At 43.7% G+C, this 24,956-nt stretch overlaps 1 protein-coding gene across 2 annotated transcripts in view; it reads left to right on the forward strand.

Annotated features, from left to right (window-relative positions):
- Positions 1-24,956, forward strand: part of LOC126259274 (multiple inositol polyphosphate phosphatase 1) — a 238,877-nt gene that overhangs the window by 131,963 nt on the left and 81,958 nt on the right. For both annotated transcript variants that reach the window (XM_049955923.1, XM_049955915.1), the window contains exons 5-6: positions 3,715-3,840; positions 3,922-4,072. In XM_049955923.1, the coding sequence (XP_049811880.1) occupies positions 3,715-3,840; positions 3,922-4,072 (277 nt within the window). The remainder of the gene's footprint in view (positions 1-3,714; positions 3,841-3,921; positions 4,073-24,956) is intronic.

The following is a 24,956-nucleotide window of genomic DNA, read 5'->3' on the forward strand; positions in this document are numbered from 1 at the left end:
AAAGACGAAAGGATGTGGGTTTTAAGGGAGAGGGTAAGGAGTCATTCCAATCCCGGGAGCGGAAAGACTTACCTTAGGGGGAAAAAAGGACGGGTATACACTCGCGCACACACACACACACATATCCATTCATACATATACAGACACAAGCAGACATATTTAAATTGGTCTTTAAATATGTCTGCTTGTGTCTGTATATGTATGAATGGATATGTGTGTGTGTGCGAGTGTATACCCGTCCTTTTTTCCCCCTAAGGTAAGTCTTTCCGCTCCCGGGATTGGAATGACTCCTTACCCTCTCCCTTAAAACCCACATCCTTTCGTCTTTCCCTCTCCTTCCCTCTTTCCTGATGAGGCAACAGTTTGTTGCGAAAGCTTGAATTTTGTGTGTATGTTTGTGTTTGTTTGTGTGTCTGTCGACCTACCAGCACTTTCATTTGGTAAGTCACATCATCTTTGTAGTTATAATAGAGGGAAACATTTCCTGATGAGGCAACAGTTTGTTGCGAAAGCTTGAATTCTGTGTGTATGTTTGTGTTTGTTTGTGTGTCTGTCGACCTGCCAATATTCACTAATGCCACAAAATCTGTGACCAGCTTGATGCTTCTTTTATTACTGACTAGAATTCTCTCGTGTCTTTCTTGTTGGCCATTGCTTCTTCCCTTCATTATTGACTCTGGCTTTTCTTAATTTTCTCCGTCAGTGTATTTTTCCATAAAATAAAAATTTTTCCAGGAAATAAAAATTTTTCCAGGAAATAAAAATTTTTCCAGAAAATAATTGTGCATCTGCTGACATACATTCTTGGTCAAAAAATATATTTAAAACTAAAAAATAGCCTGTTCACTGGCAAAGGTACAGTAAGTTGTGCTCTTGCTCAGTGGTTGCCACTTTAATTGTGTTCTCTTCTTTGTAATTTATTTTCTACTTTTGCTCATAATAACAAAAGGGTAGATACTGCCTACAGGAAAATTAAAGAGACCTTTGGAGGAAAGAGAACCACTTGCATGAATATCAAGAGCTCAGATGGAAACCCTGTTCTAAGCAAAGAAGGGAAAGCAGAAAGGTGGAAGGAGTATATAGAGGGTCTATACAAGGGCGATGTACTTGAGGACAATATTATGGAAATGGAAGAGGATGTAGATGAAGATGAAATTGGAGATATGATACTGCGGGAAGAGTTTGACAGAGCACTGAAAGACCTGAGTCGATACAAGGCCCCGGGAGTAGACAACATTCCATTAGAACTACTGACGGCCTCGGGAGAGCCAGTCCTGACAAAACTCTACCATCTGGTGAGCAAGATGTATGAGACAGGCGAAATACCCTCTGACTTCAAGAAGAATATAATAATTCCAATCCCAAAGAAAGCAGGTGCTGACAGATGTGAAAATTACCAAACTATCAGTTTAATAAGTCACGGCTGCAAAATACTAACGCGAATTCTTTACAGACAAATGGAAAAACTAGTAGAAGCCGACCTTGGGGAAGATCAGTTTGGATTCCGTAGAAATATTGGAACATGTGAGGCAATAATGACCCTACGGCTTATCTTAGAAGCTAGATTAAGGAAAGGCTAACCTACGTTTCTAGCATTTGTAGACTTAGAGAAAGCTTTTGACAATGTTGACTGGAATACTCTCTTTCAAATTCTGAAGGTGGCAGGGGTAAAATATAGGGAGCGAAAGGCTATTTACAATTTGTATAGAACCCAAATGGCAGTTATAAGAGTCATGGGGCATGAAAGGGAAGCAGTGGTTGGGAAGGGAGTGAGACAGGGTTGTAGCCTCTCCCCGATGTTATTCAATCTGTATATTGAGCAAGCAGTGAAGGAAACAAAAGGAAAATTCGGAGTAGGTATTAAAATCCATGGAGAAGAAATAAAAACTTTGAGGTTTGCCGATGACATTGTAATTCTGTCAGAGACAGCAAAGGACTTGGAAGAGCAGTTGAATGGAATGAATAGTGTCTTGAAGGGAGGATATAAGATGAACATCAACAAAAGCAAAACAAGGATAATGGAATGTAGTCGAATTAAGTCAGGTGATGCTGAGGGTATTAGATTAGGAAATGAGACACTTAAAGTAGTAAAGGAGTTTTGCTATTTGGGGAGCAAAATAAGTGATGATGGTCGAAGTAGAGAGGATATAAAATGTAGACTGGCAATGGCAAGGAAAGCGTTTCTGAAGAAGAGAAATTTGTTAACATCGAGTATAGATTTAAGTGTCAGGAAGTCGTTTCTGAAAGTATTTGTATGGATTGTAGCCATGTATGGAAGTGAAACATGGACGATAAATAGTTTGGACAAGATGAAAATAGAAGCTTTCAAAATGTGGTGCTACAGAAGAATGCTGAAGATAAGGTGGGTAGATCACGTAACTAATGAGGAGGTATTGAATAGGATTGGGGAGAAGAGAAGTTTGTGGCCCAACTTGACTAGAAGAAGGGATCGGTTGGTAGGACATGTTTTGAGGCATCGAGGGATCACAAATTTAGCATTGGAGGGCAGCGTGGAGGGCAAAATTCGTAGAGGGAGACCAAGAGATGAATACACTAAGCAGATTCAGAAGGATGTAGGTTGCAGTAGGTACTGGGAGATGAAGAAGCTTGCACAGGATAGAGTAGCTTGGAGAGCTGCATCAAACCAGTCTCAGGACTGAAGACCACAACAACAACAACAACAACAACAACAACAAAAATGTTTCTTTCTTCTTGTAATATAATGCAGTCCTGCCCCCCAGGAAGCTGTCATACTAAACCCACATTGCTGCAGTAGTAATTTGGAGCTAGTTAAATTGGAGTGGGAGTATTACGTTTTACCTTGAAGCAAATGGCATAAATGGCATACTAAGTCACACTAGTGCCAATAAAGGGCTGGAGATGACTGGAAACATGTTGTCTGGTTGGACAAGTCTCGTTTCAAATTGTATAGAGTGGATGGATGTGTACGGGTACAGAGACAACCTCATGAATCCATGTCAGCAGGGACTGTTTAAGCTGGTGAAGGCTCTGTAATGGCGTGGGGTGTGTGTAGTTGGAGTGATATAGGACCCCTTATATGTCTAGATACAACTCTTAACAGGTGACTCGTATGGAAGCATCCTGTCTGATCACCTGCATCCATTCATATCCATTGTACATTCCGACGGACTCGGGTAATTCCAGCAGGACATGAACATTATTGAGAATATCTGGGATGCCTTGCAACATGCTGTTAAGAAGAGATTTCCATCCACTCTTACTCTTTCGGATTTATGGACAGCCCTGGATGATTCATGGTGTCAGTACCCTTCAGCACGACTTCAGACATTAGTCAAGTCCGTGCTATGTCATGTTGCAGCACTTCTGCATGCTCGCAGTGCCCCTACATGTTATTAGGCAGGTGTACCAGTTTCTTTGGCTCTTTAGTGTAATTGTGACACTGCTAACAATAGCATTGGACATGTTGGCAGTATGGACACTAAATCAATAAAGTTTGCTTCTCTCCTCACTTTCGCATTTTGTCGTCATCTTTTGATGACAACTGAAACTGAGGTAGTAGAGATACAAATGTTCAAGCAAGCTTTTGGTGAATAACAAAACATGCCAAGACAAAAAATATTGGTGTTACTGCAAATTATGAAACTAAATAAATCAATTTACAGTCCAGCAAATAAAAGTATTCCCATTTGCATTTCTTCCTCATGGTTTATAGTGTTTCTCTTTTTGTTCCAGTTTCAATATACGGCAACTCAGCGAACTGGTGAAAGTGCTCGATATTTTACTATAGGGCTGTTTGGACGGAGTGGCAGTCTGCACGTGTGGTTTCCAGAGCCACTTGCTAAAGATCCAGTGCTGAGGGTACAGTCACAAATCTTTTCATCAAACAAAAATAGCAAGACAATATTTCTATAGTTAAAAGTATTATATTTTTTGTTATAGTTTTACAAATTGTGTGATCGTTGGCGTACACAAGTTGATAAGAATCCAGCTACAGTTCTACAGAAAAGGAAATTTGAAAGAGGTCCTGAAATGCTTGCTGCATTGAAGAGGATAACCACACGTTTAGGCCTCAATGGGACAATAGGTGTTGGTAAGTAATGTGTAATTTCTTATTTCTTTCATTAGAATCCCCCACCTTGACCATGCGCCCTCTTCCTCTGCCCTCTGCAACCAAGAATTGGGGCGGTAACAATATTTTTCTGTCAGCTAATGTAGTACATTTTAGTGTTAAATATCAATCTGTCTCTGCTCCAACAAGAGAAAAAAAATACTATTTCAAATCAAAGGGATTTCCAAAGCAGTAGTAGAATTTTGAGGAAAACAATAAAGTGAAGAAAAGCAGAGTATGTGTTGAAACCAACCTCTCCCCACATTGTACTGCTACGGAAAAAAAGAATGGGGTACCTTTTGGAGCAGGGATAGCTAGGACACAAGGGTCCTGGAGTAAAGGTACTAGGCCTTTAAAACAAATTATGACAGCTCTGCCAGAACATATTAAAGACGGCTGTAAGGTTAGTAATAACAGAGAATATTTCAGCTATGTGGCTTTATCCACTCGCACATCAATCAATAGCTCATATCCAAAACTTCATTTGCTAAAATAATTCATTGGCATATGTTGGCCCCAAACATTAAATTTGAAAAATATCAGAAATAACAACCACTGGGTTACCACTACAGCCCCACAACAGACAGTTTAACGGACTTTTTACTCAGTACAATTAACCCAGGTGTACAATGCCTGTTAATTTTGGTAACAATGTTTTACATTTGCTCACAAGGACACAACTCAGGAGCATACCCCAAGAGTGCCCCCATTTCTAGCCAAACCTGCACAAGATTCCGCACAACCTGAGTCTTTCAGTGCACAACAGTGCGAATTTTATGAAAAATAGCTGATAAATTCTCCAGGAATGATACTAACCGATAATGTTACTATTAATCTAGGAATAGTAGTTCACACTCTGCACACCCAAACTTTCAGGTCACAGGCCTAAATGGCTTGCTTCATCCTCGCGAAACAGCACTGTGCTGAGCCCCACTGCTTTCAGTGTTGGTTCACTGACACCCTCCATGAGTCCACAACACTTTTCCACTATGGCATGTCACGAGTTGTGTACTGACTTGTCTGCTGTTCCCTGTGCTTTATCCTTCTCCTATTGCAAGTCACACTCCTCCTCAAAACCCCGTCCTTGTGACCTCGCATGCCCTTTAGTTACACATCCAATGCTGCAATTATTGCTGATGCGAATTAATAGCCAAAGAACTCAGTGACACGTCACATGTAGCAGGTCAGTATCCAGTAATTGATTCTGTTGCACAAGTTCTTTGAACAATTTCTTCAGTTGCTTATGTAATACAGTGACCAAAATGTAGAGTGTTGACTATTTGCTGTAAACTGGTTGGCAGAATGGAAAACAAAGGAGAGCTAGGCCAAAGGGTTTCTAGTCTCTTCAATTCCCACATTCTGTTCTGCGTTTAAACATAACTTTCTGGTTGTTCCAGGCAAATATACTTCAGATGCTAGTAGAATCTGGTATTGGTGGTGTAGTTGTGGGAGCTTTGCAGTGTTTTTCTGAGATAATGTAACATAGTTTGCTGCTGACTACAGATGATTGCCATTAACAGTTGAAGTGACTACAGTTCATTATGACTTCTGTGTGCAGCTATGATTGTGGGGATTTTTTTTATCTCTGTATTTAGTACACTTCATATCATTAAGAATGCTGTTTGTTTCATGCTGGTACTGGCAGGACTCGGGCCTAAGTGCTATTCTCTCAAGGTTCTATGATACCTATGTCTTTCTATTCACAGAATCATCCACCATGTTGCATTGGTGAATCGTGAAATACAATAATTTTAGTGCACTATGTAAGAGCTGCTCTCAAGAATCTCTACCTCCTCTCAGAATATCACAGCAAATCTTACCAATAGCTTGCGTATCCTTAATAAGTTCTGAAGTGAAAGAGTCTCACAAAATATTGGCATAATCAATGCTATCACATATTAAGATTTTTTCGGCACATAGAAAGTCTTTGCTTTCCTCTGCTGCTGTTGTGGAAATTAAAAGTTGTAATTCATAGCGTGGTTTATTGTTGGCTTCTGATGAATGAAATACCTGATTTATGTAAACCCATCTGTGATAATCCAGGAAGGTAACAGAATGTGTATTTGCCTACAGTGTTGAAATTTTAAGCTAGTAATGTGTCATGGTTATTTGGTATCATATAATTACATAATAGCTGTTAAAGGTTTGATAATTTGCATAAAATTTGAGATCTCACTGAGTGGAAAACACTGATTTACTTCAACATAACTTTCGTAATCTCAAATGGGAGACATCCGTTGGTGTACAAGATCATCAGCCCAAATTCATTGAAATAAAAATCAAGTGTTCTTTGTTAAGTAAGACAATTGATGGCGATGACCTCACTTATTGCTGTTGAAACCAAAAACCAGTTGCAAAAACACAGTGTTTAAAATATGAGTTGCGAATAATTGACCAAGATGATGATAATGTTATTACACCATTGATAAAAATTAAGGTTAAATACTCTCAAAATAAATACAAGTAAATTTGCACACAAAGCACTAGAGTGGAAGTTCAGCATTTTGCTCACTAACTCTCGCTCGAGTGCATCACACTCAGGCATGGCGTAAATGAGTATGAATGCTTGGAGCAGGCAAATGAGATACTGTGGGGAGCTCACACAGTCTTGCAAGTTCACTGCTCTGTGTGTCTCTAGGCTGGTGTTGCTTCTGACATACTCCGCCCAGATGATTCATTCACATCAAGTTAGTTATGCAGTAGACATGTATTGCTGCAGGATAATGTCTAATAATGACTTAATTATGATGCATAAGAGAAAATAGCTTGTTTTAAACAATAAGAAAATTTGGAAATAGTTTAAAGTTTCATAGGAAAACTAAGTAAGTATCAGCTTTTGTAATCGTGGTCAATATCAGGATGAAAAATCACGTTGCTGTTTATTATAACACCACCTGCTTTATTGATTCAGAGTTTCCTATATTGAAATTTTGCTGTCTAAGAAATCAGATATCTAACAGGAACAAAATTGCTTCCTTATACTTCTCTGTTAGTGTTGTAATTAAAATGAATTGTCAAGTCTGCTTCGTCTGTCTGATATAAAGTTTCCTGCAGACTGAAATATCTTTTGCTGGCCACATTTGATGCTGGAACACAAAACACTCTTCTTGCTGAATTAGAGACCTTGGGAAATTGCCTGGCCTAGTGTATGGGGACTAGACTATCAACTGGCACAGCGTTGGGAGGCTAGGAAGTGGATGTGTGTGCGTGTGTGTGTGTGTGTGTGTGTGGGGGGGGGGGGGGGAGGGCAGGGGATGCGGAGCGAGAAGGGGAAAGACAGGTGGGTACATTAGCAGAGGGCAGCACGAGAGGGTGGGAGACGAGAATAGGGAGGAGGTGATAGGACAGAGGGGTTGGCAACTGTTTGGTGGAGAATGTGTGGACGGTAGGTTACTGTAGGTAGAGGCTGGGATAATTTCATTAGTGGAAAATGTGTTGCAAGGATAACTCCCATCCGTGCAGTTCAGAGAAGCTTGTGGTGTAGGGGAGGATCCAGATTGCTCGCGTAGTGAAGCAGCCATTGAAATGAAGTGTGTTATGTTCAGCTGCATGTTGTGCCCCAGGTTGGGGTACTTTTGCAGTGTGGCAATGGCCAATCATCCTAGATCATCCTGGTGGACATTTTGTTGGTAGTCATACCATTATAGAAAGCTGTGCAATGATTGCAGCAGAACTGGCATGTGACATGGCTGTTTTCACAGGTGGCCTGGCCTCTTGATAGGGTAGGACAAGCCTGTGACAGGACTGGGGTAGGAGGTACAGGGTGGATGGATTGGGCAGGTCTTGCACCTTGGTCTGCTGCAGGAGTCATGAACCAGGATGTAGTGTAGGTGGGTGGACAACAGAACACCACTTTAGGAGGGGTGGAAGGATCTTGGGTAGTATGTCCCTCCGTCCATGGCACAATAATCAGTAATCAAAGCCCTGACGAAGGATGTGGTTCAGTTGTTCCAATCCAGGTTGGTATTTGGGGATGAAGGGGACTCTCCTTTATAGCTGATTCTTTTACACCGTCTATCCAACAGTTTCCATCCCCTCTGTCCTATCATCTCCTCCCTATTCTCATCTTCCATCCTCTTTGCATGCCTTCTTCTGCCAATGCACCTGCCCGTCTCTCCTCCTCCCCTGCCCTCTCCATTTTCATTCCCCCCACACCCCTCCCCACCACGCTGTCGCTCAGTGTCCCAACACTCAGCCTTGTCTTGTGACACCACACCTGTTGACAGTCTACTCCTTACAGGCTCTGACAGACAGTGATCTCCTCTCACCCCACCAGTATTATGCTATACCTTCCCCTTCCCTACCCCCTCCAGATTGCTGCTTCAGTTATACGTAACAGTTGCATTCTGGTCTGAGCTGCAGGAGATAGTGGTCATGTATGCCTGAGGTGTACTTTCCTTTGTGAATGAATGTGTGTGCACGCTTCCTTTTCTGATGAAGGCTTTGGCTGAAAGCTAATATGTAAGTGTCTTTTCATTTATCTGCAACTGAATGTGTCATCTTTACAGCGAGCAGTGATTTATCTTACATTGTTGGTATTCCAACTTCGAGTTTCCATTGTTTAAACGGAATTTTGGGATACTTCTTGCCTTGAAGCACTTCTGTTACAACTTTAAATGGCTCTAAAATGCCACAAGTTCTTTTGCAGTATTGTTATCATTACCAGTAAGATTTTCATAGACTCCCTTCTGCCCAAGTATTTCCGCAATTTTATCGTACTGTCTAACTACACACTGTAACAGTTGAAATAAGCTCTTCCATCCAGCCAGTGTCTCTTGCTTCAAGCTTTTTCTATATTGATCTCATGTCACTGTTTATTCTTATTGGACATTAATGAAAATTTCAGAATAAAAGCAGTTTTGGTTCCGAAGTTATTCAATATCAGTGATGCGTTTCACCCTTTCGGCGCATCATCAGATTGTCTATAAAAACAAGAAACCCATCAGTTAGAAACAAATAGAGGAAGGGGCATAATCTTATCTTGTATGACTAAATGTATAAAATGAACTAAAAGCAACAGAAATGTACCTAAAAGTAGCTGGATATGTACCCCATCCACCATAAAGCTATATAAAATGAAAAATGGATGCAACAGTAACTGGATATGTTATCCATCCAACATAAAAACATATGAAATGCAAAGTGGACTTAGTTAAAAGAAAAGAAAAAACCACCAATGTACCATCAGGAAGGTGGCAGAAAAATTTCAATGACTTATCACATGTTACCTTCAGCACACCAGCCGACTCCACATTAGCAGTTCAAAATGGGGCCATGCTTACAAAATAAATACAGTATGAACCACACTCAACAGTGTCCATTTGGTGCATGCACAAATATTACTGTGACAGATCAGCATGTGAACATCGCATATAGTGTAGCCAGAGGTGCCCAGGTGGTATGCATGACCAAGTAAAGCATATTTATAAAATATAAAAATTTCCACAAATAAATTGCAGTGCATATATGCAAACAGTAGATTATCTAATACACTTCAAAATAAAATTTTTATAGTGGCGATCATCATTCACTGGTTTGAAAAAGACACACACACACACACACACACACACACACACACACACACACACAGACATGATTACAATCTCCAGGTGCTGAGGCCAGACCAGACTGAGAGCAGCCATGGATGATTGGAGAGGCAACTGGGTGGTGTGGGTAAGCAGGCGGCTGGGGTGGGGAAGGGAGGAATAGTGGCGTAGGGATGGGGGACGATAAAATGCCGCTTGTGGGTGCATACAGGAACGAGGTGGAGAGAGAGTATGGCAGCAAGATGGAGTTGGGAGGTTAGAAAGAGGGCATAGGAAGGGATAAGTAAAAAGACTGTGGTGTGTTGGTGGAATAACAGGCTGTGTAGTGCTGGGATGGGAGCTGGGAAGGGGCTACATGGGTAAGGCCAAAAACTGACAAATGTTGAGGCCAGGAGGTTTACGGGAATTTAGGATATATTGCAGGGAGAGTTCCTATGTGCGCAATTCAGGAAAGCTAGTGTTGGTTGGAAGGATCTAGATGGCACAGCTGTGAAGTGGTCATTGAAATTAAGAGTGTTGTGTTGTACGGCATTCTCAGCAACTAAGTGGTCCAGCTGTTTCTTGGCCACAGTTTGTCGGTCGCCATTAATGCCACAGTTTGTCGGTCACCATTAATGCGGACAGATAGCTTGTTGTTTGTCATGTCCACATAGAACACAGGAGAGTGATTGCAGCTTAGCTTGTAGATCACATACTGGTTTCATCGGTAGCGCTGCTTTTGATGGGTGATGGGATAAGTGATGCTTGTGACTGGACTGGAGTAGGTGGCGGTGGATGGTGGGTAGAACATTCCATATTTCAGGGCATGACAACAGGTAGTTGAAACCGTGGTGGAGAATGTGATTCAGTTGCTCCAGCCCTGGGTCGTACTGAGCCATGAAAGGAATGTTCATCTGTAGCTGGACAATGAGACTGTGGGAGGTGGTAGGTGACTGGGGAGATAAGACACAGGATACCTGTTTTTGTACAAGGGTGGAGACTCTTGGTATATTTTGAGAGGGACCACTTGTCATTACATATGTGCTGGCCTTAGGTGGCTAGACTGTATGGAAGGGACTTCTCGTTATGAAGTGGGTGGCAGCTGTCGAAGTGGGGTATTGCTGGTGTGCAGTAAGTTTGATATGGATGGAGGTACTGAAGTAGCCACCTTTGAGGTGGATGTCGACATCGAGGAAGATGGCTTCTTGGGTTGAGTAGGACTAGGTGAAGCATATGGGGGAAAAGGTGTGGAGGAATCTGGATAAGGTGTCCTCACCTTTGATCCATATCATGAAGATATCATCAGTAAATCAGAACTGGGCGAGCGGTATGGGATTCTGGGTGTTTAGGAAGGATTCCCCAAGAATAGGTAGGCATAGGGTAGTACTGTTTGGATGCCCATATCCATAGTCTGGATTTGTTTATAAGTGGTACCTTCAAAGGAGAAGTAACTGTGGGTGAGGATATAGTTAGTTGTGGCAACTAGGAAGGAGGTTGTAGATTTTGAATCAGTCGGGTGTTGGGAAAGATATTGTTCAATAATGGTGAGGCCATGGGCATTATGGATGTTGGTGTAAAAGGAGGTGACATCAATAGGCACCATGTAAAGGGACAGGAACAGAAGAGAGTCAGTGGAGGAAGTTATTGGTATCTTTTACATTGGAGAGTAGGTCGTGGGTAATAGGCCAAAGGCATTCTCTCAGTGGGGACATGGTAACTGGTCACAATGGGGCATCCTGGGTGGTTGGGTTTATGGAATTTAGGAAGCATGTAGAAAGTACGAGTGTGGGGAGTGGTAGGGGTGAGGAGCGAGATGGACTCTGGGGAGAGATTCTCGATGGGCCTAAGGATTTGAGGAGAGAACGGAGATTCTACTAGGTTTCTGGAATGGGGTCACTGTGGCAGGATTTGTAGTTAGATGAATCTGACAGCTGGCAGAGTCCTTCTGCCAAGTCATCCTTGTCATTTCAAAACAGCAGTGGTGGAGCCTTTATCAGAAGGTAGGATTATGAAGTTGGGCTTAGTTTTTATGTGGTGGATTGCAGTTCTTTCTGTGGATGTAGGGTTAGTTTGCATGTTGAGGGATTTGGGGAATAATGGCAAGGCAAGGTTTGAGGTTAAGAAATTCTGGGAAGTTAAAAGGGAGTGATTTTGGGGCAGTGGGGTGGATCACATTTGGATGGTGTAGTGAACTGAGTTAGGCAGGGTTCATCATTGGTCTTTGGTGTAGTCTGATTCATGGGGTTGGTGGTGAGAAAGTATTTCCACAGTAGTGAGTGGGAGAAGGAAAGAAGGTCCTTACCAGCCATGCATGATTGAATTTGGGAGTGGGGTAGAAGGTGTGGACTGACACTTCTGCAGGGCTAAGGCTTTTGAAGGACTGGTTCATGAACTGTTTTGGGTCTGTTTAGGTTATGGATTCTGTACTTTGGTGGGAGGGAGTTTTTGATGGTGGTGGTAATGTTGTAGGTCTGCAAGGCAGGGTTTGTCAGCTATGAGGGGATGTGGAGGACGTTTGGAGGTTGTTGTAGAGGTGTTGGATAAAGATAGTCCAAGGCTGGTGTACGAAATGAACAGTGTAGAGAGTTTTTTGAGGTGACATTATTCATGTTCAAGGACTGTGTGTGATACGGGATCCAACAATTTGGGATTGCATGGCAGGAGAATTTTACGCAGGACTGTATCAGTGAGGGTTAAGTATTGGTGGAATCTGAACAGAGGGACGTCATTATGGAAGGAGGGGTGATAGCCAGAGTTGGTTTGATGTTAATCTATTTGCGGGAGGGGGGATTCTATGAGCCAAGCAACAATGCAGGAACAGTAAGTAGGACTGGGTTCTGGCTACGGGTAAGTGAACCTTTCTGTATTGACGCAGGAAAAACCATGAAAAGGATGAAACAGATTAAGTATGGGGAAATGATGAAATCTGAGGAAGTAGTCCAACAGTAGAAGGCGAAAACCGAATGAAATAGGTGTGAAAACACAATGAGATCAAAGAAAAAATAAATAAAAAGATTGCAGTGTGGATTGAAAGTCTGTGGGTGAATAAGTGTGAAGAATGGGGATGGCATGTGTGACTAGATTAGGTGTAGTTGTAAGTGTGAACTGTAATAGAGGAGTAGGAGAGGGGTGCGGTGAGAGGTTGGTAGGATGAGATACAAGTTCGTGTAGCACATGGAGGTACAGGAAATAACACGCAAAAATACACAAGAGTGACGTATGATGAGAGATCAATTCGAAGGTGTAGGATTAATTATATTGGCGAGAGTAATGTGGGACATGTGATTCTGTACCAACAGTCAGCAGAGTCTTGTAGCCATCTGTTGTGTGCAGCTGAGGCGATCGATACAGGTGGCACATAAGTAGAGTGTGCAGCACAGTTTGTAAGGCAATAGTGAAACACAGGAAAGTAGAGAAAGGATGGACATTGAGTAATAATGCGTTAGAAAATACACTCCTGGAAATGGAAAAAAGAACACATTGACACCGGTGTGTCAGACCCACCATACTTGCTCCGGACACTGCGAGAGGGCTGTACAAGCAATGATCACACGCACGGCACAGCGGACACACCAGGAACCGCGGTGTTGGCCGTCAAATGGCGCTAGCTGCGCAGCATTTGTGCACCGCCGCCGTCAGTGTCAGCCAGTTTGCCGTGGCATACGGAGCTCCATCGCAGTCTTTAACACTGGTAGCATGCCGCGACAGCGTGGACGTGAACCGTATGTGCAGTTGACGGACTTTGAGCGAGGGCGTATAGTGGGCATGCGGGAGGCCGGGTGGACGTACCGCCGAATTGCTCAACACGTGGGGCGTGAGGTCTCCACAGTACATCGATGTTGTCGCCAGTGGTCGGCGGAAGGTGCACGTGCCCGTCGACCTGGGACCGGACCGCAGCGACGCACGGATGCATGCCAAGACCGTAGGATCCTACGCAGTGCCGTAGGGGACCGCACCGCCACTTGCCAGCAAATTAGGGACACTGTTGCTCCTGGGGTATCGGCGAGGACCATTCGCAACCGTCTCCGTGAAGCTGGGCTACGGTCCCGCACACCGTTAGGCCGTCTTCCGCTCACGCCCCAACATCGTGCAGCCCGCCTCCAGTGGTGTCGCGACAGGCGTGAATGGAGGGACGAATGGAGACGTGTCGTCTTCAGCGATGAGAGTCGCTTCTGCCTTGGTGCCAATGATGGTCGTATGCGTGTTTGGTGCCGTGCAGGTGAGCGCCACAATCAGGACTGCATACGACCGAGGCACACAGGGCCAACACCCGGCATCATGGTGTGGGGAGCGATCTCCTACACTGGCCGTACACCACTGGTGATCGTCGAGGGGACACTGAATAGTGCACGGTACATCCAAACCGTCATCGAACCCATCGTTCTACCATTCCTAGACCGGCAAGGGAACTTGCTGTTCCAACAGGACAATGCATGTCCGCATGTATCCCGTGCCACCCAACGTGCTCTAGAAGGTGTAAGTCAACTACCCTGGCCAGCAAGATCTCCGGATCTGTCCCCATTGAGCATGTTTGGGACTGGATGAAGCGTCGTCTCACGCGGTCTGCACGTCCAACACGAACGCTGGTCCAACTGAGGCACAAGGTGGAAATGGCATGGCAAGCCGTTCCACAGGACTACATCCAGCATCTCTACGATCGTCTCCATGGGAGAATAGCAGCCTGCATTTCTGCGAAAGGTGGATATACACTGTACTAGTGCCAACATTGTGCATGCTCTGTTGCCTGTGTCTATGTGGCTGTGGTTCTGTCAGAGTGATCATGTGATGTATCTGACCCCAGGAATGTGTCAATAAAGTTTCCCCTTCCTGGGACAATGAATTCACGGTGTTCTTATTTCAATTTCCAGGAGTGTAGTAACAATGGAAAACAGCACTGGGTTACTGGATGGAAGAAAAGCCATAAGGCAAAATCAGCCAATGGAAAATCCAGGATGAAAAATGACAATATTATGAGAAGGATAGTTGCTACTCACCATATATGCAGACATGCTGAATCACAGATTGTTGTTGTTGTGGTCTTCAGTCCTGAGACTGGTTTGATGCAGCTCTCCATGTTAATCTATCCTGTGCAAGCTCCTTCATCTCCCAGTACCTACTGCAACCTACATCCTTCTGAATCTGCTTAGTGTATTCATCTCTTGGTCTCCCTCTGCGATTTTTACCCTCCACGCTGCTCTCCAATGCTAAATTTGTGATCCCTTGATGCCTCAGGACATGTCCTACCAACCGATCCCTTCTTCTAGTCAAGTTGTGCCACAAACTTCTCTCCTCCCCAACCCTATTCAATACCTCCTCATTAGTTATGTGATCTACCCACAGATAGGCACAACAAAAAGGCTGTCAGGAAGTAGCTTTCAGCCAACAAGGCCTTCATCTGAAACGCACAATGTGCACAAACACACACTCACACAAATGCAACTCTCACACACAGGGCCACAGTCTCCAGCTGCTGAGGCCAGACTGCGAGTAGCAGCACATGATGGGAGAAGCAACTGGGTCGTGAGGGTAAGTAGGAGGGTGGGGTGGGGAGGTGGAGGGGATAGCAGTGTAGGAGTGGGGCACAGTAAAGTGCTGCTTGTGGGAGCATACAGGGATGAGGTGGAGAGGGGGTATGGCAGCTAGGTGCAGTCGGGAGAGTAGACAGAGGGCAGAGGGTAGCGGAAAACGAGAGAAGTAAAAAGACTGTTGGTATTTTGATGGAATAGAGGGCTGTGTAGTGCTTGACTGGGAACAGGGAAGGGGAGTAATGGCGCCCTGCTTGTCACTATTGGTGCCACCTCCCTTCACGTTAACATCCCTAATGCCCGCTATTGAACACTACATTCCCAACGCCCAGTGGGTTTCCAAACCTAGAACCTCTTTCCTAGTCTTCATGACTTCTTCTTTGAAGGTGTTACCTACAAACAAATCCAGGATACGGATATGAGCACCCACATGTACCATCCTATGCCAACCTATTCATGGACTGTCGAGAGGAATCCTTCCTTAAACCCCTCACCCAGTTCAGATTCACTGATGACATCTACGTGATCTGGATTGAAGCTTAGGACACCCTATCCAGATTCCTCAAGAACCTCAACACGTTCTCCCCCATACATTTCACCTGCTCCTACTCAACCAAACTAGCCACCTTCCATGAGGTTGACCTCCACCTCAAAGATGGCTACATCAGTACCTGTGTCCATATCAAACCTATCCACTACTACAGGTGCCACCCATTCCATACCAAGAAGTCCCTTCCATACAGCCTAGCCACCAGTGGCCATCACATCTATAGTGACCAGCTGTCCCACTCAAAATATACCAAAAACAGATATCCCATCCCCTATCTCTCCAGTGACCCATCACCTCCTGAAGTCCCACTATCCAATCACAGAGCAACATTCCTCAGTACCATCCAGGACTGGAGCAACTGAATCACGTCCTCCATCAGGGTTTCGACTGCCTCTCTTCATGTCGTGTAAATGTGGAATGTGATACCTATTATCCTTCCCACCCTTCCCACAGTGGTATTCTGCCCTCTGGAATGTGCTATTGCATCCAATAATACGACAGGAAGCAGCAGGGCCAAACATACATACACAGCTTGTATTAAACAATGTTTATTAGCTTGCACAATGTAAATACAATAAAACAGATAAATTTCACAGCCTCATAGGCGCACAATAAAATTTTTTTCTGAAATCTGTATAACAAATGCACAAAATGTTAAGAAAATTTCTGCTGGTGTAAATAATTAATATAATCAAAACTTGCCAAACTCTAAACCTGCAAGACTATCTTGTTCAGTGATTTCTCTTCTGCAATATAAATTCATACCAAGGTATAACATTAAGGCATAATATGAGGCACACAAATAACAATCAGGCAACTTCTAAAACTTCAGTGCTCGCCAATGAAGACATCGGGCACAAGAACTTCTGACCAAGGAATAATCCAGTTGATGCTAGTAGTTTTATGAGACCGTGCCGTCTTTCGTTAAGGTACAAATTTTATTACTTAATGACCAAGATTACAACAATTTTAGATATACCATCACTCAATAATAAGGAGCTCAGCATGTTTCCTTACATATAGCTGCAGGTCCTTCCTCAAATGGTAGGGCCCAGGCAAATGATTAATGCCAGGCGACGCTCTGGCAAGCTCTTCTTCTCAACATGTGCTGCGTGGCGAGAAAGCTAAACACTATGCCTTGTACTGGAACCCAAAACATTTCCGCCGTCTCCTGACGCAGCACTCCTGTAATACCAAATGCAGTGAGCATGTGCTGAAGTAAGGGCCAACCTCCAATAATGCTGTAACTGCAACTGACATGCTACACAGTGATGTATGCTGCCATGACGCTGCAGACTTAAATAGCTGAACCTGCGATGAACAACTGAGTCGCAGCCGATCAAACCGAAATTGATGGCAAAGATGACACTACAAGAAAGGGGTAATGGCGCCATCCGCGCGACATATCAACCTCCCCCACTAGCCCGAGCAGTCAACCACTCTCAGCCAGGCTCACGTTGCCCGGCTCCGCATTTAACGTGAAATACCTTCCAGATGACATTTTCCTAACCTCAAGCTTAACTGGACTAATTATTCTGATAATCCTGCAGGGACCTCTATATGATGGTCTCATTTTCCCATTAACATCCTGCCCGGTTCTAGCAGCTTGATTCCGGATAAAAATGAGATCATCAATCTTACCCTTAAAGGGGTGAGGTCCTTGATTATATCTAACAGCCAGGTGATGGTGAGCCAAATTAATATTTCACTTGGCCTGCTCTCCCAATTTTCTCTTAGGGTGACCAGAGTAATGGTTTCAGGCAAAATGTCACTGATACCCAAGAGATTAGATAGTGGAGAATTGAGAGTGCAGGCAAACACGAGTGACACCGGTTTTGGCCTGGTATCTTCATGGCACGCTGAATTAAAAGCCTGGTTAGGCCATGGTAAAGCAGCGTCCCAGTGAGTTGGAGTCTTGGCATGGGAAATACTAAGAGCAGCCATAAGGTTCCTATTAACCCATTCTGCAAAAGATGGGTTGGGCTAATATGCTGTGGTGGTGATGTGTTTAATCCCATGGTTAAAGCAAAACTTCTTCAAGAGCTTAGAACCAAAAGCAGGGGCATTATTACTCACAAGAGATTTTGGAGTACCAAACCATGGGAAGAATTTAGACAATTGGTTTATTGTGATCTGGGCCGTAACACCGCGAGTAGGGAGCAACCACATGAAGTGCAAAAATGCGTCCATAACTACTAACACTTAATGGTTACCTCTCCTTGTATGAGGCAGAGGACCTATATGATCCTGAAAGGCCTATCTAGTGGATAGTGTTCCCTCTGAGGCTGCAGAAGTTCTTTAGGGGCACCCAAATCAGGCTTGGTGCGTTTGCAGTGATCGCACATCGCCACAAATCAATGAGTATCACGATACATATGTGGACACACTAATCCTTCATGGACCTGATTCAGAGTTTTATAAAGGCCGAGATGGCCGAAAATAATACAGCACCATAGGTACCAAATCACTGGGTAGACAGATCCTCAACTCATGGCCGGCTCCCACTTGTTTACATAAACACCCTTACTCAGGCAGTACTCTGCACTCTGTTCTCCTGCCTGGAGGCACTGGCAAATGGGTCCCCATATGGGATCTTCCCCCTGCTTAGTCTTCAGATCGCAAAAGAGCCTGGGTGTCTCCCTATTAGAATGTTATTCGCACCCAGAAGCAGCTGAGAATTCTCCCCGCCTTCCCCCGACTCTTCCGTGAACTTCCGGCTAAGAGCATCAGCGATGACATTCTCAGACCCCCGTACATGTTTAACATTGAAGTGGAAGGCTAATATCCGGACCGCCCAATGGGCTATTCGATCGGTCTTGCAAGGCCTGGCTAACACCCAACTCAGGGCTTGATTGTCTGTCTCAAGAAGGAACTCTTGGTTTTCCAAATAAAAATTAAACTTCTCAAGAGTGAACAACACCGCCAAAGCCTCTCATTCATAGATGGAATAATTAGCTTCAACTGAAGTAAGCCGACGAAAGGCACAATCTACAGAATGCCTTTGGCCTTGTTGTTCTTGAAGAAGAACGATGGCAACTCTGGAATGAGAGACATCAGTCTGCACAATGAAAGCCTCATTAAAGTTAGGTACCTCTAGAACCGGAGGATTGGCAGTAGTGGTTTTAATTGCTTCAGAGGCATGTTACTGCTCTTTCCCCCAAGCAAATGCCGATGCTCCTTACATAGATCATTAAGTGGCGCAGCCAGTTGCACAAAATTAGCAGTGGAAAGAAATTGGCTAGGCTATGCCAATAAACCTAGCGATGCCACTCTTGTCTTTGGGGGGGGGGGGGGGGGGGGCGACATTGCTTGAGAGTACTCTCGTGATCAATTCTAACACTGTCGGCAGAGACCAGATGTCCCAAAAACGAAATACGAGGCCGACACAGGTTAATCTTATTCAGCTTGACCGTAAGCCCAGCCCTTCACAGTCTAGATAAAACCTGATCACGATGGCCAGAGAAAGATTTGCTAAAAATAACCAAATCATCGTGATAATTATAAACACAGTTATACTTTAAATCTCCCAGAACATTATCCAACAGATGGGAAAGAACAGCTGCGCCAGTGGCAAGGCCAAAAGGAACTTGATTGAATTCAGATAAGTTCCAATCGGTACAGAACGCAGTAGCCGCCTTCAAGCCCTCAGCCAGCAGTATTTTATAGTATGCCCGATTTCTGAAAACCAAGTGATACAATTGTGAATGTTGGGCAAAGGAACTGATTCCAGGACAATTTTCTTATTCAGGGTCCAATAATCAACAACAGCTTGAAAATCGCCATGCTACCCTTTAGGCACAAGGAAGACCAGCGAAGGGGAGGTAGAATAATGCATAACACCGTCCTCCAATGTACATTCAATTTTAGCATGCAGGATTTTCATCTTAGGAGGAGACAGTCTGTAGGGTGCCTGGTGCACAGGAATTCTATCCAGAATATGGATATCATACTGGCTGAGGGTCGTGACACCCAGCCTGTCCAACAATGTCACAATAACAATTCAACAATTCCCTAATAAACTTATGCTGCAGATCATCTAAGTGACTAAGATCAATGTTACCATCACAGCTGTGCACAGGATGCACCCCACTGCCCTTATGACATACACAGAATCCAAAACAATCACCAGGCAATAACTGGAAGTGGAAGGTACCGCCAACATAATCAAGTACTAACCCGGTACAATGCATAAAATCACAGCCCAGAATGACTGGTACACTCAAGTGTTTAGCCATAATAAATTCCATGGGCCATGAAAAGCCCTGCACCGCTAAACTGCCGCACACCTTGCCTAACAAAGGCAGCTCTTGGCCACCTGCAAGTCTACATCTTTGTGCGACCTGCCTCTGAATCAAAAATCAACACAAATGTGGATGCTTCAGGTACCAGTCCTGATCAATGAGAGAAACCAAACTGCCCGAATCGAGGAGGACACATATGGGTTCGTTGCCAACATGTGTTCAAATGTAAGGGAAGGAGTGGGTGCTCAGTGAGCCAATAGCCTTACAATTAGCTGGCCAATTCCTACGATGAGCCAACCCCCTCTTCTTTAAATGTCAACTATTAAGACGGTAACTTGTTGCTTCGAACACTGGCTTACAAAATGATTGTCAGCGCCACAGCGTAAACAACACTAGATCTCTGGTGTTTGCTTCTGTTTAATCACGGACTCACCAACACTGTCCTGACCATCCCAATGCGCTGCTTGTCAGCAAATGCGAGAGCTTCTGTTGTATCTACAAGTTCTTGCAACTGATGAAGGTGTATTCGTAAGGGTAAAACAAGAAAGGTCCTGGGGCCACAACCCCTCAATAAGGTGGTCAATGCTCTGTGCTTCCGGGATGCACATGTCAATGCATCGACAGTGATGTGTACTCTGTCAAAATATTGTCCCAAGGTTTTCTGCTGCACCTGCACTTTCCAATAATATTCTTGCTTTAAATGAACGCACATATGTGCTGACAGGTTTTGCTTTAACACATGTTGTGAAACTGCCATAATGACCCACATTCCTGCAAGACTTCTGCCCAAAGTATACTCAACCCACCTTCAGTTCAAGGTAAAGTAAGGCTAGCAAAACAGGGTGAGGAACCTGTAAGGCATCCGCTTGAACCTGAAGGTGTACAAGCAACCACGATACCTGCTGAATTTGAGTCACAGAATCCAAGGACAGTTCCTTAATATCCTTAATAAGCAACAATATCAATTAGGCAAATGAGCAAACTGATCAGCTTAACTATCTGGTGCTAACTGTTCAGTCAATAAAGGTTGTATATCAGCCTCCGGTTCAGACCAAAAATCTTCCCCCTTTAAATTAATAGCCAGCAAGTGAACCTGCAGTGAGCACATTTTATTGCATAATTCCTGATGAAAATAGGTATCCAACTGCACAGGATTAACGATTGCTATATCAGACAAATAGTTGCTGTAATGCACCAAATGTACCTGAACGCGATAGACCTGACGCTGGGTAGGTTGGGACGATTCTAAAAATTCTTCAGTTTGTGTTAGTTCCTGAACTGCTGCTGAGAATTGGGAAAGGCACTCACCAAGAGCAGCAAAAAGTTATGGAGGGAAGGTAATTGATAAGTGTTCTGCGGCACGGAGATGGGTGGCAAGATCAGGCACTCCTCCTTCGGTAGATAATCCTTTGATTTAGAGTTCGTATATCAGATGTTCCTTGCATACATGAGCAATGCCCTGAATAACACGTGCATTAACCATGGCTGTGGTAACTGCAAAATACAACAGAATTAGTGTAAATGAAGATATACAAGGCTACAATCGATAGCACGTGAATATTAACAACAGAAGCTATTTGAACGTGCTATTGCATCCAGTAATACGACAGGAAGCAGCAGGGCCAAAGGTACACTGTTTATTAGCTTAGCAGCAGGGCCAAACATACACTGTTTATTAGCTTGCACAATTTAAATACAATAAAACAGATAAATTTCACAGTCTCACAGGAGTGCAATAAAATTTTTTCGGAAATCTGTATAACAAATATACAAAACGTTAAGAAAATTTCTGTTGGTGTAAATACTTAATACAATCAGAACTTGCCAAACTCTAAACCCTCAAGACTATCTTGTTCAATTACTTCTCATCTGCAATGTAAATTCATAGCAAGGTATAACATTAAGGCATAATTAAGGCACACAAATAACAATCAGGCAACTTCCGAAACTTCAACAATCAGCAATGAAGACATCAGGCACACAAACTTCTGACTAAGGAATAATCCATTTGATGTCAGTACAGGTAGGCACTATTTATAAAATTAAACATCACAATCAGCATACTAGGTGCAAATATGATACAAGTGGCCGATAAGGCAATACAGAAGTAATATGGTGGAGCTTCCAGCAACCTGATAAGGAACTAATTACAGAGTGACCCACTTTTACAAGTTTAAATTCATATTTCAAGCGAAAGGTGCATCTGCCAAGGCGGTGGAGGAACGAGCTACAAAGCTTAACAACCTGACAGAGCTAGGAACAAAGAGAACAGCAATACTCTACTTTAGGACGAGATTGAGACAGAAGGCCAGGAACCTGGAGCCCTATCTAACGAAACACAGTTCCACTTGCTTCCACTTGCAACAGCCAAGTTGAAGCCCCAATGCCATGCCCCACAGTACCAGACGAAATACACTGCGCTCCGCACAACTGAAACATAAATCAACTACAACAGCACACTTGCAATTGCACATTCTCATTACATAGAAGAATGAAACATGACATCAGAGCAGGAAGGCTTGCCCTAAAAAATTTTTTTGTTTTTGAAACTGAACATTTCAGAATTCATTTAAACTGGCAAGAGCCCACAAGAAACGGTTATTGGCGGCAGCTGCACGAGGTATCACCACCCACCGATCCTAAACCCATGCCTCATGGCTTGTATCCCTGCAATAGAACTAGATGTAAGACCTGCCCAGACATCCTCCCGCCACCACATACCTCCAGTCACGAGCATAATGTATCCCTCCAAAGGCAGGGCTACATGTGAAACAAGTCCTATGATCTACAAGCTGAGCTGCAATCACTGAGCTGCTTGCTATGTGGGCATAATAGCGACAAGCAGACTGTCCACATAAATGGCCATGTGTTGCAAGTAGTATACAAGCAGTTGGCCATGGCTTTGTAGAGAGAGGAGGGATGAGATGGAAGGAGGGGGGGTCAGAGTGGGTGGACAGAGGGAGGCAAGGAAGAGATCAACAGACAGGGGAGATGGATAGAGAGAGGGAGAGGAGGAGATGGGCAGAGAGATGGTGGAGGAGCAGATGGACAGAGAGGAGGAGGCTGAAGAAGATGAAGTAATAGAAGATAATTATTTTCTGGGTAACACCAGATTTCTTAGCTAGTATATTATAGAAATATATGTGTGTGGTGTGTATGCATGTTTGTTCCATATCTTTCTCTAAAACATTGGATCACTTTCAACCCAAACATAATGCAGATTAATTACATGTGGGCATAAGAGACATTAACCACCCATTGGGGTGATGGTGAAAATGGTGTGACACTGGTGATGGTCACAGAGGAGAGCTGAAGAGATGGTCGGGGGGGGGGGGGGGGGAGGGAGAAGGAGGTGGACAGGGGGAGGATGAATAGAGAGAGGTAGGATGAGGACAAGGGTAGGAAGTGGAAGAGGGGAAGCTGGTTAGAGGGGGAGGAGAAGATGTACAGAGAGAGGAGGGAGAAAGAAATAGAATAATAGAAGATTGGAACAAATAAATGCCCAGGCAATGCTGGGTCTCCCAGCTAGTATGTTAGAAACAGAGATGTGTGATTGCACCTATATATATGCATGTATGTATTGGGGGGAGGGGGGGTGGGGGGAATTGACAAGAAGTGTTTTACAACAAAATGTGTATTTAGCAGAACATTTTCAAAACTTGAACACCTTCAAAATAGTGGCAGTCAGACACAATACACTTGCCCCAACGGTTTTTTCCTATGGTGGAAACAGTTTTTAAACTCATCTGAAGTTACGCCGTTTAGCGCCTCCAGCAATTTTTTCCACTTCTTCTACATGTTGAGTAATGTGGGTGAGAAATAGTAGGTCATATCTATAACACCTGTGATGACTTTTACATTAAAATCTTCTGATTGGACTTCCAATTCCTGCCACACACGCAAACGATTGTCTCTCAGGTCGTCAGAAAGCACTCGCAGAAAGAATTTTGCTGCAACAGATTTCATCTTCAATCAGAGTTCATTGGCATGAATTTCAGCTACTCAAACTGGTGGCACTAATGTGCATTTCGTGCAACTGTTTCAGCATCATGATCAGCCTCATCTTAATGCGACTGTTAGGCACATTAACATGGGGCTGGGGAGGGTGCTGATGGCAGAGGGCATGAGTCACATCTCAGTGGTTCCAGTTGGGTCTATCAGTAGATCGGGATTCACTAGGCATAGCCTGCACCTCAGGAGGTATGGAAAGGGGAGGCTTAGCTTATAGGTGACAGTGTAGTGGGTGGTGGTGGTGGTGGTGGTGGTGGTGGTGGTGGTGGTGGTTGGTGACATCACTCATGGAAAAATTCCTGTAATAGGTGGTGTTAGAGCTGCACCTTTTTTAGATTGAAGTCAGCTGATAGGTATACCTGCTTAAAGGAAGTCCCTCTAACTAAGGGCTCACCTTGAGAGGATGTAATGTTTCCAAGTAGAGAAGGAATTAGCATATTTCATCAAAATATAAGAGGTATTAGTAATAAAGTTAGTGAACTGCTTATAGATGTTGACCCTCAAATTATTGGTATATCAGAGCACCACTTAAATAATTTGACAGTTCAGAGGCTTCCTTTACCAGGATACAGATTAGCTGGCTCATTTTCCAGAGGTTCTTTGTGGGGTGGGGGAGTGGCTATGTATGTAAAAAACAGTATTCCATTTGAGTCCATAGACGTATCAATGCACTGCACTTATTTGAATGTTGTGCAGGGCCAGCTGAATTTAGTGAAACTAAACTTCTAATTGTTGTTGTCTGTATGTCCCCTAACTCTGACTTCAGAGTATTTCTGCTCAAGCTAGAGAGGGTTCTTGATTCGCTTTGTAGGAAGTACCAGAAATTAGTTATAAGTGGTGACAGTATAAATTTTGTAAATGATGGTTCAAAAAGAAGGATGTTGGTAGATCTTATAAATTCATAGTAGCACAGCCATAGACAATATTTTTATGTATTCTTCATTACTAGATGGGCATTCTGTTAGTAAAAGGGTGACTGGCATTTCAGACCAAGATGCACAAATTTTAACACTA

The sequence above is a fragment of the Schistocerca nitens genome, chromosome 1 (assembly GCF_023898315.1).
Source record: "Schistocerca nitens isolate TAMUIC-IGC-003100 chromosome 1, iqSchNite1.1, whole genome shotgun sequence".
Taxonomy (NCBI): Eukaryota; Metazoa; Arthropoda; class Insecta; order Orthoptera; family Acrididae; genus Schistocerca; species Schistocerca nitens.